Below are 18,347 nucleotides of genomic sequence, written 5' to 3'. Positions count from 1 at the left end.
ACCACCCAATTGGTTGATGAGGGTGCTACCACCATCTCCTAGATATGAAAAGTCCCCATTCTATTGGATGTCCGGGAAAGCAGCCAAAGGGCTGATAAGGCAGCTAGTTCCCAAACAAACAAACCCCCTCCCAGCACAGCAAAGTCAGTGTAAGCTACACAGTCCTGGAGATTCACAGTAGTTCTACCAAAAGGGATTACCAAGAGAATTGTCAGACGGTCCGAGGTTCAGGGCAACAGATAGGCAGGTCGATAAAGCAGTCCAAGGTCAAGGTTTCCGGGTAGTCAAGACAAGAAGCCAAAAGAGCCAGAGACAGAGTCTTTCCTCTAAAAGAGTCAGATATCCACTGGCAAAGAACCACACATGCTCTAGGTGCTTAAGAAGGCAAGGAGCCGGCCTTCAGCTGTGTCTGATTACGAAGACACTTCTGATAAGGCCTCCGAGATCTTCGAAGGCCCTCTCTTTCTGCTCGACGCTCATTGAAGGTAGGCACACTGCCCAGATCCTCCTCCGTGTCCACAGCCTCGGCACCAGGCAAACTTGACTGCTGAATCTCTGGAGGGGCCATAGACTCTGCTCCAGCAGAACTAGGGCCAGCCTCTGGCTCCTCCGTTACAGGTTCAAGCCCCAGGGGCTCTGGCTCCTCCATTACAGGTTCAGGTCCCAGGGGCTCTAGCTCATCCTCTGAGTCCTCCAAGCCATCCTCCAGGCTGGGCATGACATTGGAAGAGATGGTACATCTCATTTTCACCACAGTATTATGTGGTATCTGGAGGATTTGCCATTTACTTCTTTTACATAGACTGATACTAGAGAGAACACTGAGATCAGGGCACCAAAATCATACTTCTCTCATTCTCTATTTTAAGAGATCAGTACCATGCTTTGGATGTTGACTGTCATTCCACTAGGTGGTCTCTGTATTCTTGGTATCATAGTCAATCTCAGTCTCCTTCTGTTCTAGCTGAACCACCACATTCCATTCTCTAACTCCAGCTCATCATAGCCCATTTTAATCTTCAGTCCTGAGTCAACAACCTTTGACTCTTCTTCACCTGCGTCTCCCACACCCTAGACATTGGGCCAGTACAACTGACTTGGGGTATGGCGTGCACACAGTGCATGCCTCCATGACACCTGGAAGCCAGCTTCAGGCCTCCCATCTGCTGGCATTTGGGCGCTGCAGCAGCATGGCTTTCATATGCTGCACACCACTGGAGTGCCTTAAAGCTGTGCTGGGGTGGGAAAAGCTGTCTTTTTGCCAGCGCAAAAAGGAGCGGAAATTTGCCACTTCTTTTTGGGCTGGCAAAAAGGCATATTGGGGTTGTGGCATACAGTTATAGAGGGCCCAATCCAACTTTCTCAGGGACAGTCTGTTTCTCCCCTTAGTTCCCAGGGCATTCTGTTTCCTCTCCAGAGGACAGGATATTTGCAGATGTGTTTAGGATGGTGAAGACAATTGGCATAGATGTTACTGTTCCTCGAGCACCAGCAATAACAGCTTCATGCACCAGTTCTGGATCCAGTCTTTCAGACTGTAGACCATCAAGCACCAACATCAGCAACAATCCCTTTGCTGCCAGCCCTTCAAGAGGTGATCAAGCAATCATGTATCAAGTCTCCATCCCTGTCTCTGGCTTCATTGCACTTGGAATATCTCTACAAGACTAAGCTGGACTAAGCTTATCTAGCCACACCAAATTTAATTGTTGTTGAGCCATTGCAGACACCTCTGATTGGAATGGTATATAGTATGACATTTTCAGTAGGTATTTTTACTCAGCTGTCCTATCAAATTGAGTTGCCAATATGCAGCCATGCATGTCTGCATATCAGTGTTTTCTGTGGGACAAAGTGTTGGAATTCATCCCTTCCTTACCTGATGACCAAAAGAAAATGGCTGTCCTGTTACAAAAAGAGGAATTATCCTTGGCAGCACAACAGATTCAGTTAACACAACATTCAGTTGACTCTGCTGCCAAAGTTATGTTCAAGGCTGTTACACTACAGCAGTGTGCCTGGATCTGTTCTGCAGGCCTTACTGAAGATATCAGGCACAGAACAGCAAACATACCATTTGATAGGGAAGAACTCTTCCATTCTAAAACTGACTTGTCCATGAAACCTCTGACCAAGGCCAGAGTAATGACTCAGAAGATGGGGGTTCAGCCAGCAGCAACAGCACCACCATTGGATGTTCCACTCTTCCTGGAGATGCCAATCCTCTTAAGTTTTTATTCTGTTTGTAGGATGCCACCACAACCCAGTTCTCACTTCTCTGACCCTTTTCCATCCTGGACCCCAAAACTATTTCACCATTATTCCACTTGGTGGAACATCACCACAGATTCTTGGGTTCTTGCCATCATCTGTTTGAGTTATGCTGTAGAGTTCTCAAGTATTCTTCCCTTTGGCATATTGCACTCTGCCCCTCCAACCAGACCTCTGAGAGACAAGATTACTGCCCAGTGCATAAGGGATAGTTATTTATCTCTGTATTTCAGTGTTGTGAAGAGAAAGGGTAGTCTGTGTCCCATATTAGATCTTCATGGAGCCAACAACTGCATCTGACCATGAAAATTTAAAATGATCACATTTCAGTCCGTCCCGCTGTTTGCTTCTGTAGATCTGGACCTCCTTCCCCATCGTAATCTGTCTACAGCATCACTAATTCCTCTGCTTTGCCATCAGAATGGATGTTTAACAATACAGTTTCTTTCTGTTTGGCCTATCTACAGTATTGAAAGTTTTCACCAAATGCATGACACTGGTGATCTTCTTCCTCGGGACTTGAAGGATACCCTTACCTGGACAACTGGCCTTTTGGTGGCATCCTGCAAGCACAAACTCTAGATAGACATTCATCGGGCTCTCTCTCTCTGCTATAAGACCTGGGACTCAGTGTCAGCTCCAAGAAACCAACAAAATTGATAGACTTCATCAAGGCAGAGTTGGACTCAGTAGTAGGCAAAGCCTATTTTCTATTCGACAGGACAGAGGTTCTTCAACACAAGGTTCATTCTGTCCTATTGCACATGCGAAGGTAACTACTAACTTTCCAGAACTTCTTTGTTCTAGGTCCTGTAACATTTCAAGCAGCTGAGAGATTATGAATTCTTACAATTGACCTTACCTCAGACAGTTCCTCTCTCTCTCTCTGTTGTGGTGGATGAATCTTCACAATCTTCAATCCAGCGTGCCATTTGATCTGAAGACATCACTGATGCATGAGTGACAGATTGGGGAGTGCATTATAGACATTTGACTACAGATTCATTGGTCCAGGGACAAAGCAAGTCTTCACATCAGCATTTTGGAGCTGTTAGCTCTTATCTAAGCATTTGAAAAGTTGCTTAGAGAGAAAGTCGTGGTAACATTGGACAACAGTACTATGGTTTGCTATATCAACATACAAAGTGGTACTCCACAAGTTTGCTCAACCTCACCATTCATTTCTGGAGCATGTGACAAAGGCGATTCAACCCATAGCTATTTACATTGCCAGCACAGACAATGTCCTTGCAAACTCACTCAGCTGAACTCTCTCTTGGCAAGCATCTAAGTCGATAAGCACAACTTTAGGCATTCCTCAGATCAATCTATTTGTCAAAACAACAACCAAGAAGTTTGACGTCTTTTTGCTACAGGGAAGTGGTCAGAAGAGGTTCTGTGGGGGACACATTCCTGTTCCTTTGGTGAGAGGGTCTACCTCTTTCCCCCATTCACTCTTCTGGAGAAAGTAATTGCGAACCTATGCAAGGATAGATACTGTACAATATTAATCACACTATACTGAAGCAGGCAATGATGGTTTGCCACCAAACTCTGCATATCCTGGGATTGCCACATGGTTCTTCATCCAAAGCTAGATCTGCTCAGTCATTCCAACTTTCATGTACTCCACTTGGAAGTTCTGGTGTTGAAATTGTCAGTATGGAGGATAAAATTAAATTCACCGAGGTTAGCAGCTACAGGTCTCTAGTAAAGGCTCCACAAAAAGGTCATATAGGCCTGATACAGACAGGCCAAAATAAAGCTGCTTCGAGTCACTTTGGAGGTATGGTGTTTCAATGATACATGCATCCTAAGAGTCCAGAAGCTGCACCAAAGCCACGCTCCAATCCTAAGGACTGGAGTGCAGCTTTGGTGCAGCTTCCAGACTCTTAGGACACATGCATCATTGAAACACTATATCTCTAAAGTGACCTGAAGCATCTTTATTGTGGCCTGTCTGTATAGCGCCATAGTTATAAATGGAGACACTTTTTTCCATTTGCAGCTTCTCATTATGAGGAAAGGTATCAGCTTCAGTTTTAGTACTAGTGAATTTTTGTTGCATCTCTGAAATAGCAAGGTTTAGCATTTTTGACATTGAAAGTATACCATGCAGCCATTGTCATTAATAAGCTTGTATCTCAATCTGCAAATACTTTATTTACCAATCCAATGGTTAAAAAAAAACATGAAAGGCTTATCATGTCTCTACCCACCTGTGTCACCTCCGATACCCCTGTGGTCACTTTTATTGGTCTTGTGGCAACTCATGAGTCAACTCTTTAAACTTCTGGCATTGGCACACAAGCCTCTCCTCACAGTGAACTGGGCTTCATTCTGGCTGCTTTCAGATTCAGTAAACAGATGTATCTTTTCAGATGCATCAGACCACCTGGAGGTAGAGCAGACTTTGTAGACAGCAAGGAACTGCTGTTGTAACTCACTGATGCTTTCCCCAGCTGGACTGGACCTCTCCCTCTCCCCACCACAAAAACCACCAGAACTACGTACCCTCTCAAAATCTTTTGGACTCCAACTCCCAAATAAGCAACTAGCATTGTTAATGGTAAGGAATTATGGAAATTATACTTCAAAACATTTGAAGATCATTTGTCCATGTTGCAGGTAGCAAGTGTGAATGTGCTCTATTCACTTGGACCCACTTTGTACAAGGGAAGCATTTCAGTAAACTTTGTGCAAAAGAATGTGGAAGAATGCCTTGAGTTTCAGAGGCAACATGAGATATTTGGGAGTGTTGGGTACAACAGAAGTTTTTTTGTGCAGGCTTGTTCTCAACATGTTGGAAAGATAAGTTTTTATTAACTTAAAATGCATTGAGTCTTTTTGTTAGATGTTTAACTTAATAGTGTAATTGATTTTAAATAGTTGGTTCCTATTACTAATCATAGGCTTTTTGAAACAAAATACTGCATGATGAGCTAAATAGTAGAATGACTTGGGGGGAAAAGGTTTAATGCAGTAAATTATTGCATGTGAAATTTATGGAGACTTTCCAAAAATTTTTTAAAAGGGCCTTTGAGGCATTATACAATATGAGCTCATAATTTTTTTTCCAAATTGTTGTCTTTGACATTGTAGAATATGGGTTATTGTGTGGCTAAAAAATCCAGCATTTAATCCTATCCTTGGTCATGAGAAACCTCAGCTGAGCTCCCTCTTTCACCACAGAGATCTTTGTGACCTCAGCAAATTACTAAGTGGTTGACTTCTTCCGCTTCAGAGGTGCAAATAGTTGTAAGAAAAACTATAATATTGAATGGCTAAAAGCACACACTTTGCATGTTAGTGTGACTTATTGGTGAGTAAGAATGTTTAGAACTTTTGCCTCTTAAAAATTTCAAGCCTTGAGAGCCTGCTTTTGTCAGCTATAGTATTCTCTGGAAAAATTTCTGTTTTATTTAGCTAGTGGCCTATGCTGACATTGGAAATTGGCTTAAAACTATTTTTCAGACTTCATTCATGTTCATGCGTGCACATATATACTATATAGTTTGACGCCATATGCACTGTCTTCTCGTCGGTCTGTCTGTCTTGCTCTCTAGTGTATGTGTGTGTTGTTTTTAAGTACTGCTTGAAGTGATACAGATTACAAAGTGCAGATTATTATTCCTAAAAATGTCTTGAAATAATTGCGGTCTGAAGGAATTCCTTGTTGGTTCCTTGGAAAGATTTTAACTGGGAGCTATGTTGAGCCAGCAAGCTCCAGAAAATATTTTGTTTTGTTTAGGTTTCTGACTTTATCTTAAGGATTTGAACAAATACAGTTATGGCATAAGGGCTTCACTACAAAGAGTGGCTCATTGTGTACTGTGAACAGTAACTAGAGTAGTAGTTGAAAATGTGTCGTATATCAGTCACTGGCCTTCTGATCACAGAGTGGGCTTGTATGACTGTTGCATAGGAGTTACAGTGCATTGTCCATAAAATTGGATAGCTGCATGGACTAATAAAGGCTCTGTTTTAATGAAAGAGGTGGAAGCCATTTAACTTTGTATATAACATGTTTTGGGTCACAAAGAAAATGTATAATTTTATAGTAAAAATGGGGTAGAGATGGAGTACTAAATGGCCTTTGGTGGTCACAGGAAATATGCTCCAGCTTGTGTATTGTTACATACTATGTTAGTACACTGAAAGGCCATACAAGTGTGTTGCAAATCCATATACCATAGGTGAAAATCATGAAGCCCTTTAAATATCGTTGAACTGCAACTCTGAGAATTCTTTAATTCAGTCCAACAGCATCCCACTCTGCCATGCACAGTAAAGCCAGTATTTCATGCATCTGATGAAATGAGATCTAGGTCCCTAAAGGCTCCTGCTGTTAATCTGGAAGTCACAGAAGAGTGCACTAGAGGTAGCATTCTTATTTGTTTTAATGTTGCATACTTGAAAAATTGTGAAGAAGAATTATAGTTTTGAGACTGTAGAAATGGGATGGCCACCAGTCATTCTTAAAACAGGCATTGTTCTTCAAGTAGCCCTGCTGCTGCTGCTGCGGCTGCTGCTGCTCTTTTATGTCTTCAAGTAGTTTCTGACTTATGGTGATGAACCTGTTACTGGATTTCCTTGGCAAGATTTGTTAAAGGGGTTTTGCCTTTGCCTGAGACTGAGAAAGTGTGGCTTGCCCAAGGTCACAGAATGTGGTTCCATAGCCTTATGGTTTGAACTCTGGTCTCCATAGACTTAGTCCAACACTAAAACTGTACCTTGCTGGCTCTCGACATTCTGTAGTGGTAATAAATCAGTACAGCCCTCTTAAACAAAATTATGTGATGTGAAGATGAGTAATGCCAATGCAAAACTGTCACTAATAAACAGCTGGAACGTGCCTAGTAATATTCCTGCTGCCCAAAATTAATTAAGAGTAGGGGTCAAATGACCATGAAATGCAGCCTGTATAGAAGAGTTCATTCAGATTAGCAGTGCCCGCCTTTCTTTTCTCTTGCTGAATGTGTAAGCATGAGAGACAGAAGATCTGCCAATTGGGGGAGAGTCACTTCATGTATTTGTTAAACATCAAGTTTACATTACAGTAAGTTTGTTTGTCTTTATAGTGGCACAAGGTGTTTTGCTTTGGGGGGGGGGGTACAGACTCAGATCAAAACAAATTTTATTTGCCACAAAGCCAGTGGTCATTGCAGTTTATTACAAGTATAATGCATACTAACAAACACAACCAACATAAAAACACACTAATATCAATTATGTATCAAAATATAGTTACCATTCTCACAACTGTTACATATAAAAGTTGCTAGTTACAGGTTTGCAGAAATATTAAAAGGCTGTAGAATAAAAAATTGGTGGTGACAGTGATACTCAAAGAGTCCCGTGGAATGACATACTCTTACCATGAACAGCAGAGTGAGAACCAGAAAGAGAAAAACAGAATAGGAAGTGGAATACTGTTTTTGGAAAGAATGGCTTGCTAGAACCCTTTAGAGGTGGATTCCTATTGGAAGGATGGATACATTGCAAACTGTTATTCATGTCTTGGTTGTATTTGTTTTAATGGGAGTCAATTGCCCAGTTGTAGTTTTCTTTCTAGCATTCCATCATAGATGATAATATCCTACATGTTACATAGATGTATTATCCTATTATCTCTTAGATTGTACGCCATAGGCAGGCTTTCTCTTATATATTTATTGTTTTATGTACAGCGCTGTGAAAATCTACAGCGCTATATAAAATAATAATAATAATAATAATCACATTTGACTAATAATTCTTATATTTGACATATTGTTGATGGCGTTTGAGCTTCAGCATTCTGTGTACTTGGAAAGTCCGTTTTAAATGTAGTAAATTTTGGAGGAAGAAAACACATTTTAAAAGAGGGGCTATTTCAGGAGCATGTAACTTTTTTTTGTCAAGGAGCTGGTTTTTAATGTGTGAAGAGCTTTTGGGCATACTCTGGAAGTGGGGTGGAGTTGAAGATGTAGAGTAGCACCTAGGGCAATAGAAAGGGCCAAAACAAAGTAGTTAGGGCCAGTTGTAATTTTTACCAATTTGGATATTTTTCTGCCACTTTGGATATTTTTCTGGCTTAGGAGTACACTCTAGTAAAATAGCTTACTAGCAACACACAGCTCAGATTAGAGCTAAGAGAAGAAGACAAATTTAGGTGGAGCTTCCTCAGAACTGGATTAGTGCACAGTGACTTTGACAAATGTAAATTCTACTCTCTTCTATTTCTAGTGGGAGCCAGTGTGGCAACTCAAGACTCCCAGGGTTCAATTCCCTGCTCAGCCATGAAACCAACTGTCTGGCCTTGGGCAAGTTACATGCGCTCAGGCTCAGAGGAGAGCAAAGGCAAACCTCTTTTCAACAAATCTTGACAAGAAAACCCCATGATAGGTTTGCCTTAGGGTCACCATAAGTCGGAACCAGCTTGAAGACACACAACAACAACTATTTTTAAATTTTAAATTGTGCTTGGGTTCTGCCTTGAGCCCATTGCATTTATTGGAATAAAATTTGTTTCAATTGAACTTTTCATTTTACTCAGCTTCTCCTTACATGTTGTTTAAACTGATGAACTCTACATTAAGCGGAAATTTGAAAAGCATGGAGTGATTTCTTTTATTTACACACCTTAGAAATAGAACTTTATAAATTGTTGATGAATTGCATTCTCTGATTCTGTACATGTAGAATCTCTATAGTGTGCATGTTGTTCACTGAAATCTCTGTGATGGATATTGACCCTTGACTTGATGAATGTTTTGTAGATTTTGATGCAATTTAGTTTTCAGGTAGGTGCATTTAAGAGTTAAGCACAACACCTGAATAATAGCTACCATATGTTTGAAAAGTAATAGGTACCATATGTTTGAAAGGTAATTAATATTGAATTACTGTAAATAAATACATTAATTATGAATAAAAATAAGTATACTCTTCCTTAATTTCAGGGGGAATCCATAAAATATTTCCTGGACAACTTGGATAAACTTGGAGAACCAGTAAGTTTACTCTTTAATTTAAATGTTAAAGTACTACTACAAGCTGGAAGGGAAATTTGATTTTTTTTTATACTTGTAGATTTAATGGTTGAAGTTACCACATTGCAAAGTAAATGTGAAAGAACATGGCAACATATTTCTTGTCTTGGTGGGGCCTTGGTGATAGGTTTATTTGAAGGACTTTTTTATTGTATACCTAGCATAACAATCCCCATTACCCCTCTCCTGCTAACTCCTTCACTGTTATACTGTCACCACTCCTCCTTTACATATATTAAAACCAGATAAAAACCCTTATAGGAAGAATCCAGTGGTGAACCTCATTGATGTAAGAATATATTATAGTGAAACTGGAGCACCACCATTATCCTGCTGCAGGCCCCTATTTGCTCCTAAGCCCACATCTGGAAGACTGGAACCAACCTCTGCAGTTGGTTTTTCAGCACAGGGCAAGGACAGAGAGATTCTTGCCGTTGTATTTAGCCCACTAATAATAAACATAGGGCCTGAACAGACAGGCCAAAATAAAGCTACTTCAAGTCACTTGGGAGGTATGCTGTTTAAATTATGCATGCGTTCTAAGAGTCTGAAAGCTGCGCCAAAGCCACGCTCCAGTCTTAAGGTGCACCTTCTGACCTCTTAAGATGCAAGTGTCATTTAAACAGCATACTTCCAAAGTGACCCGAAGCAGCTTTATTTTGGCCTGTCTGTTCGGGCCCATAGTGCTTTGAAATGCTTCTAATTCATACTTAAAATTTACAGAGCTGACATACCCCATATGGGTGGGCACAAAATATTTTAGACCACTAATAATATGAGTAGTTGTTCTAGATGTCCCCAAGTTGGTGCCAGTTTGCTCAGTCGTCTTTCCTCAGTCCTTTCACTTTCTGCTTTCACAATTCACTGATTCTTCAATTATGATTTAATCAAGTGAATACTTAGTGAGACTTAAGAGTATAATAATTCATTCTCATTATTTTAATTTTTAATGTTGCACCTTAAATTTGGTTCAAGGCTTTTTAACATGCTTACATAATGAAGGCTCAAGTGCTTATATCCTGAACTTCCTATGTCAGTTTATTCTGAGTTTCAGTAACATGTACAGTGATATTATTAATGCCAGTATTTTTTTAAATCTCTCATAGGACTATCTTCCCTCTCAGCAAGATATTCTACTGGCACGAAGACCTACCAAAGGGATCCATGAGTATGATTTTGAGATTAAAAATGTTCCCTTCAAGATGGTTGATGTGGGTGGCCAAAGGTCAGAGCGAAAACGTTGGTTTGAATGCTTTGACAGTGTCACTTCAATACTATTCCTGGTTTCATCAAGTGAATTTGACCAGGTACTTATGGAGGATCGACTAACAAATCGCCTTACAGAATCTCTGAACATTTTTGAAACTATAGTCAACAATCGGGTTTTCAGCAATGTCTCTATCATTCTCTTCCTAAACAAGACAGACTTACTTGAGGAAAAAGTGCAAAAAGTGAGCATCAAGGACTACTTCCCAGATTTTGAAGGTGATCCTCATAACTTAACAGATGTCCAAAAATTCCTGGTGGATTGTTTTCGTACCAAACGCCGGGACCAGCAGCAGAAGCCATTATACCACCATTTCACCACTGCTATTAATACAGAAAATATCCGCCTTGTGTTTCGTGATGTCAAGGATACCATCCTTCATGACAACCTCAAGCAGCTCATGCTACAGTGATGGGCAAAAACACTTTGGGTTAATAGTTTACAGCAGGAGTTGGGGGGAAACCGGTCTTGTTAGACCTCATTGAGTGTGGGTAAAGGCTGCTGCTGTTCAAGTTATTGCCAATTTCCCTTGAAATTAAGGCTTTAATTTTTTCCACTGTAACTTTCTTTTCAATCAGTTTTAATTTCTTAACAGACTTTTAAGAACTAACTCCCAAGTTTTAACCTTTTCCATCTTTTTCAGATTGATAAAAGCTTGTACTCCTGTAACATCTATTCATGTATAGACAATGTGGTTGAAAGAATTTACTTTGGAAATTCGCTAATGCGGTTTTGGCATTTGAAATTGTTACAGCAGAGACCTGATATAACTCTGGACTGCTCCCCAAGCTTGGCCAACCACTACCACTCATTCTGTGTGGGAAACAGCTCTCGTCTGCCCAATAGTTAAGGTGTACTTGAAGTTTACAGATGTGTTTATGCTTCCATGCCAATAGAGGGTGCTTACAAATGGTACCAGAAAGGAAAACAATTGTGGCCCACTCCCACTGAATATTTTAATCAAAGTGAATTCTGTATAAATGTCTGGTATTGATTGCTGATTGATAGCTCTTACAGTTTGAGAAATCTATGCTTTTATAGTTTGATGCTAACATAGCTTAAAGCACACAACTGCTTTTAGCTTTTAAATGCCTGTCATTTTCTGTGAATAAGCCATTGTTGAAGAAAGCTCCTTTTTTTTCTTTTGGTGTAGTTAGAACAGATATTGTAGTTGGGGTAATCAAGAAAGCCAAGCATGAGATTTGTTTCTGCTAAACAGTGACAGTATTTATAGCTGTCAGATGCAACTTGTTAAAATAGTATGACAACACTGAGAGTGTACACAGCTGTAGTTGACACAGTGCTGGCCATTATATCAGAAAAAAGGGCAAAACTTGTTTTTAAAAACAAAAAGCGCTGAATGATCTACAAATAGCATATAATGCTGCAAAAAACTGAAATGAAAAAAGGATAGCACATTTCATTTTGATTGCCACACATCTCAATAATTCAGCCTACAAACAAATAATGAAAATAAAACAGAGTTTTTTACTATTTTTCATCTCAGTTTTGAGGATGCTGGTGATATTTTGATTTCTCAGGAATTCGTTAAAAGCCCATACATTACTGGCTAGACATCCTAGTTTAACTGTAACTTTTATCACAGGTCGTGTAATACTATGCTTAAGAGATAACTTCTACAAAAGCAATTAGCACTTATGTCTGTTTTAATACTTTACTGCCATAAATATGTGAATGATTAACATGGCCAGAGATTAGGAACACAACTTCCTTTTTATTGCATGAATGTAGTACATTGCTAGGACTCTGAAATGCTTTGTGCTACTAGTAAGTAATCTTTGTGGAAGGAAATCAGCAAAATGTCCATTATTTTGAAAACTACTTTAATTTTTGCCACATATTAGATGTGGGTAACATAAGAACTTTTGCAGACTAAGTGCTTTAATAGAATAGGCTTGGCTTTCTCAGCACTTCAGTGGGCCTAATCCAATGCTAGTATATGCTGTACTGTAATTTAAAGCAGAACCTTTTTAACCTAAAGTGCCTGTTTTGTTTTCCTTGCAGTGTCCTTAACATGAATGCCAGTTTACCTGATAGTGGCCTTAGTTGGGAAAGAAGGAGCAAGCACTCCATTGCCAGAATAAAGCACACATAGCACAGAACTGATCATAAGCTTTTCCATATTTGCTAGGAAATGTATAAATGTCATCAGCAGATTTTTGAAGCTTCTAAAGGGAAACAGTATATTTAGGGGTGTCATTTCTCCTGCACCTGAATTCTTTCAGAATTCTATCAAAAATTGTATATTAGAATGGGGTTAGACTTGCTGGGCTCCTGTCTACAAAGTAGTATATGGGTAAATAAAGTAAGTACCTGTTTTTAATCAGCTTCCCTACCAGGTTTAGCTAACAAATCAAGATATATGTAAAACTCTGTATATGAAGAAATAAGAATAAATGTTGACTCAGTTTTATAATAGGGTTTTATAATGTGAGTCAGATGTACCATTGTGTTCTAGAAAGATAGCTATAAAAAGACATGTGCTTTGAGGAAAAAATGTATATGCAATCAGAGTGAAGGACATGCTGCATTGGACATGTAATCTCACATGTACATTTCCTCCTATGCTATTTTTTTAAAATCAAAGCAGCTGTGGAATGCACCAAATAGGATGAGATGGGCAGAAAAAAACTGCTTACATGTGCTGTGTTTAATTTACGTAATTATAATAAATCAGTGTTGACACACCATAAACCTTGAAACAGATTGTGGGTTTTGAGTAAGCAATGTCGCAGACTACAGTTTATCACCACCCTACACAAGCTAGCCATCAGCATGTATAGAACAGGATACTTACGGTTTCTTTCCTTTCTGTTGTCTTGATATAAATCCCGGTCACAGAGGGTTCTAGGCTATAGGCCACCTATCTAGGAGTCTTGGAGTACATTGTGACATATTTTACAGTTGCCACTATGCAATGCTTTGAAGATGTTCTAGTGGTCCCTTATAGTGCAAAAAACAAAACTAAACTAAAAATAAGTATCTTGCTAAGAGGAATGGCTTAGCCATCTAAATCCACCCTAAGAATGTCAAAATCTACATTTTAAGTAGAAATAATGTTAAAACCTTGTATTTCAGGTAATTTTCAAATTACAGTTATACCTTCATATCCACGGATTCGTTACCCATGGAGTCCTTGACTTGAAAATATTCCAAAAAGATAAAAATTCCAAAAAGCAAGCCTTGATTTTGCCATTTTATATAAAGGTCACCATTTCACTATGCTATTGTATTTAATGGGAGTTGAGTAGCCACAGATCTTGGCATCCATGGGGGTCCTGGAACCAAAGCCCCAGTGAATACCAAGGGCCCCCTGTATAGGCCTATTTTGCCAGATAAAGATTTTCTCTATCTTAAAACAGTATTTTTTTTTTAAAAAAAAAGAAATAAATCTATGGTGTAAGAAAAACTTGGCCTATAATTTGGATTTGCAAAGTTCACGTTTTTTAATTTGAAAAAAGGCAAATTTATTTTAAAATTCCTCTCAAGTATGTGTATGCACATTCTGTGTTTTAGTCTCATACTTTGTTTTCATAGCTCGGTATAAGCAGCTATGCCTCATTCCCAGACTTGCCTGTAAATATCACTCCATTAAGAAGAAGCAGCTTTAAGGAACCCCAAATGTGAGTAGTCTTTGAGTCAAGGCAGGAATTTGTGGGTGACTGTGATGCTTCATGGGCACAGTCTCTTAAAATGTTTTTCTGTCAACATATGTTTTGTTGTCTTGTAAGATTATGTGAAAAAGTAACCTTAGGAAGCCTGGGTATCAAGGCAATGGCAGCCATTTTGTTTTTGAGCACTGATTAGATGTAGACAGTTGCTCACTAGTGAACTGCTTTATAAGCTTTTCTTTATTTGATGGTACCACAAGACGGACATCTCTAAAATCAGACTTTTAAGAATTACACAGCGTTGTAATAGTGCCATTTGCAGTCTTCTGATGTACTTGAAAGCAAATAATTGTGTTATTTAAAACAGCTTCCGCATTTAATAGTACCAGTCAGAGCTTATGTTCTATAAAGCCTTTCTCTAAAATACATATTTTGTAAAAACATCACCAAACCCTTAATTAAATCAAGATTTGTATTAGCTTTGTATAAATGTGGGGTGTTTTGCGGCTTTACATTTTTTATATGTATAACTTTTATAACTTTTCCAGGGACTAAGAGAATCTTCTATGTACTTGTAAATTTCCCCCTTGCCTTGGTTCAGCATTGGCAATAAATTATTTCTAAAGACGTTTTTAAAGGCATAATTTTAAAATGGTTTGATTTACTAATAGATGAAAGCTTCCTTTAGTTGTACATTGTTCTCTGTACATAATTCCCAAGTGTTCCAACCATTAATATTGCCTTATGTAAAGTAATTTACTGACAGTAAATAAACAATCTACATTCTCACTGCCTATATAGAGTTTATATTTTTGTGCTTTTGAATTTTTTTTTCTTGAGAAAACATTTAGTTTGCAGTGCAGTGAGTTTTGGTCTTTCCCTAACTTTGAAACTGCAATTAAAATGCTAATCTGTATGCCAAGTTTCATTTTATGGGTAGGACTGCTTTAACTCTTTCTGTTGCAAAAACCAAAGAAGCAACTTTATGCACAGTGGATTAAATCCATCTTCTGCTGATCAAGGTTTCTTCCCCACCCATGCAGCTGTTGGATTTCCTAGTCCTCCAGAGCTGGTTTTGGTAGCCCATAAAGTTAAAAGAAATGTTTTTACTGTCATACAATTCTGAAGGAAAAAAACAGATATAAAAAGTTGGAAACTCTCACATTAAAATCTTGAAATGATTTTGTTATATAGTATGACCCTTGTATCCGCAGGCCCGGTACCCGTGGTTTCACTTACCCACATCTGAGGAAATAGGTTCTTTTTATGCATTTTCTAGGTCATCCAGTACAATTCTATAATATGCTTCTGGCAGAGGTTGACCATAAAGTTGTGCTGTCTAGAACCTAGAAATGCCTAAAGAATTTTGCAGAGTCTTCAGATTTTGTTATGGCTGAAACTGTGTTGTTGAGTGAAATTTTACATTAGAGTTGTGGTAGTTAAGGGTAGTAGCATGGAGGTAAAATAAGGAATTTCCTAGTTTTTCAGGGAAAGAAATTATCATTCATTAATTGTGAACTTGATATTCTGTGGCCCAGGTCATTTTTGTAAACATGGTTGCTGGATCTTGTAATCAGCAGTTGGATCTTATAATCAAGATCTTGTAATCAGTTTCTCCAAGCACTTGCCTTTAAAAAAAGCAAATTTAATTACTAGTGCAATAAAAACTTTAAGTTAAACCAGTCTATCTAACAAGAAAGAACGAATGTAGTGTTTTGGTTTAAGTGTTGGATTGTGACTAGAGACCAAAGTTCAAATCGCTGCTCAGCCATAGAAACTCACTGGTTGACTTTGGGCAAGTCACGTTTTCTCAGCCTCAAAGGAAGGCAAAGGTAAACCTCCTCTGAACAAATCTTGCCAAATAGAAACATGATAGGGTTGCCATAAGTCAGAAACAACTTGAAGACACAACAATTTAACAGAAACACTTTTCTAGTTAATACTACTACTACTGCCAAAAAGCAACTTTTAACCACTTAATTTATTGTAGTTTACTTTCTAGATAACATTGCATCATAAGAGTTACTCTGACTTGTGCTAGTGCAAAATTGTCCAAAATAAATAACCATTTGTAGTTTATGGCTTTATCACTACCTATGAAGGGATACTTTTTTCAAGTAACAATTTGCACAATAATTGGCACAAGAACATTTTGAACAACTTTAAACCAATTTGTATTAGGAAAGAGCTTTATAATCTGTTGGAATGTATCCATGTGACTGATCTGAAGTGTTCCTCTCCTCCCCATAAGCCCAGTATATGTTCAGTTAAATTTCTTAAGTCTTCCTTCCTCTACAGAAGTAGCTTTCAGACTGCACTAATAAGTAGAGAAAAATGAAAGAGAAACACTTGTTTGAAGTTTAAACAAAGGTCTCCGTGGACTAGTCTCACTGGGGTTGTATGCTCCTCCTTCCACTCAAAATTAGTTGAACAAGCTCCAGCTTCTTGCAGACAAATTTGGCTAATATAAAAATCATCACAGATTGACACATTGACTACTCTGCAAAATTTCCTCCAACAATAGCATTTATTTTTGTTTTTATTTACATGTTTGCATAAGATTTATTATGTCAGGTGCTTTTGTTAATTAAAAAAAGGCTGAGCGAGACTGCCAAGAGTTTTTTCTTGCAAGATGTATTCCCAACGTACTTGTCTTTTTAAAATAAATATTTTAAATGCATGCTAGAGCTACATAAGGAAGGTTCTCAGTTATATGCCATCATACTTCTATATAACAAAGGCCCGAAATGCATGGGCCAAAAGAATGGCTTCCAGCTGCTTTGGGAGCATGGCGTTCAGATAACACACGCCCCCAAAGTGGACAGAAGGTACTCCAATGCTACGATCCAGTGCTTTGGACCAGATCAAAAAGGAACTGATTAAATCTGGCTCCTGGAGGTGGCCAGCTTGGGACTGCAATGGCGGCCCGCTTTGGAAGTTGGCTATGTGGTTGCCATGGTCTCAGTATGATTGCTGTCTGATCATGGCTGGAGAGGCCTAGCCCTCCTGGCAGACCATCTGCTTCACTCCAAAGAAAATAAGAAAACCAACCAGGTTTATTATTAATAATAATAATTTTCTTATATCCCACCTTTCTCCCAATATAGGGACTCAAGGTGGTGATCCTATAAAATCTGACCAAATGAATAGTTATAACAATGCTTGCAGCATTTTAAAGAATGAACCTACTAGTAGACTTATATGTGGACATTCGGTCTACTTGTCTTCATATACGGTCTTCACTTACCCATGGGACTCAACCATTGATATTTTTTGAGTAAGCCGATGTTGCCCTTCAGTCTCCAGCTTGCGCTCTGTGCTAGTCATCCAATTTCACTCCACTGCAGGGTAAGACAAGGCACAAGGCTGAATGAACATTAGCCCTACACAGATTAATGATTTCCCAAGTCATGCTCCTAGGCCCTATTAGGAAGTAACTGCCCCTTAAATTAAATACATGTTTTATTTCCCCATGACTAGAGCAGTTCTGTAATTATTGTACTTTATCCTGCTAAATTCAAAGACATAACTGTGTTAGTCTGGGATCTTGTAGCACTTTTGAGACTATCTGAATGAAAGAAGCTGGTAGTATGAGCTTTAAGTAGACTGAAACCTACAAAAGCTCCTGCTACCAGCTTCTTTCAGTTAGTCTCAAAGGTGATACAGGATCCCTTTGTACTCTTATCCTGCTGAAGTTAGCCAGTGTTGAGAGAAATGCAAGGCACAAGTTACATGCCTGTACTTGAGGAGTGGCGTGGGTCAAGTTCAGTAATTTAATTTTCTACACACACACTAAAATAATTGCCACTGCCAGTGTGGCATAGGTGGTTTGAGTGCTGGATTATGACTCTTGAGACCAGGGTTCGATTCCCCACTTGGCCATGAAACACACTGGGTGATTTTGGGCAAGTCACAGTCTCAGAAAGGTAATGAAAAACCTCTATAAACGAATCTTGCCAAGAAAACCCCATGATAGGGTCACCATAAGTCACACCTCGAAGGTACACAACAACATGCATACACACAGAGAAACTCTTCAGCCACAAAGGTTCTGAGTGGCTTGTTGTGTGCCTTCAAGTCGTTTCCAACATATGGTGACCCTTGAGGTGAAACTATCTTCGCAAGTTTCTTCAGAAGGAGTTT

General features: G+C 39.0%; 1 protein-coding gene across 1 annotated transcript in view; it reads left to right on the top strand.

Annotated features, from left to right (window-relative positions):
• LOC149322376 (guanine nucleotide-binding protein subunit alpha-13) overlaps positions 1-13,960 on the top strand; it is a 47,926-nt gene extending 33,966 nt beyond the window's left edge. Inside the window, exons 3-4 of the mRNA XM_089540632.1 lie at positions 9,216-9,266; positions 10,412-13,960. Coding sequence (XP_089396758.1) covers positions 9,216-9,266; positions 10,412-10,984 — 624 coding nt within the window. The 3' untranslated portion in view covers positions 10,985-13,960. The remainder of the gene's footprint in view (positions 1-9,215; positions 9,267-10,411) is intronic.
• Positions 13,961-18,347: the final 4,387 nt, after the last annotated feature.

The sequence above is a fragment of the Sceloporus occidentalis genome, unplaced genomic scaffold (genome assembly GCF_023333645.1).
Source record: "Sceloporus occidentalis isolate IW3139 unplaced genomic scaffold, rSceOcc1.0.p SCAF_1, whole genome shotgun sequence".
NCBI classification, from domain to species: Eukaryota; Metazoa; Chordata; class Lepidosauria; order Squamata; family Phrynosomatidae; genus Sceloporus; species Sceloporus occidentalis.
This window is presented reverse-complemented; position numbering and strand designations above follow the sequence as displayed.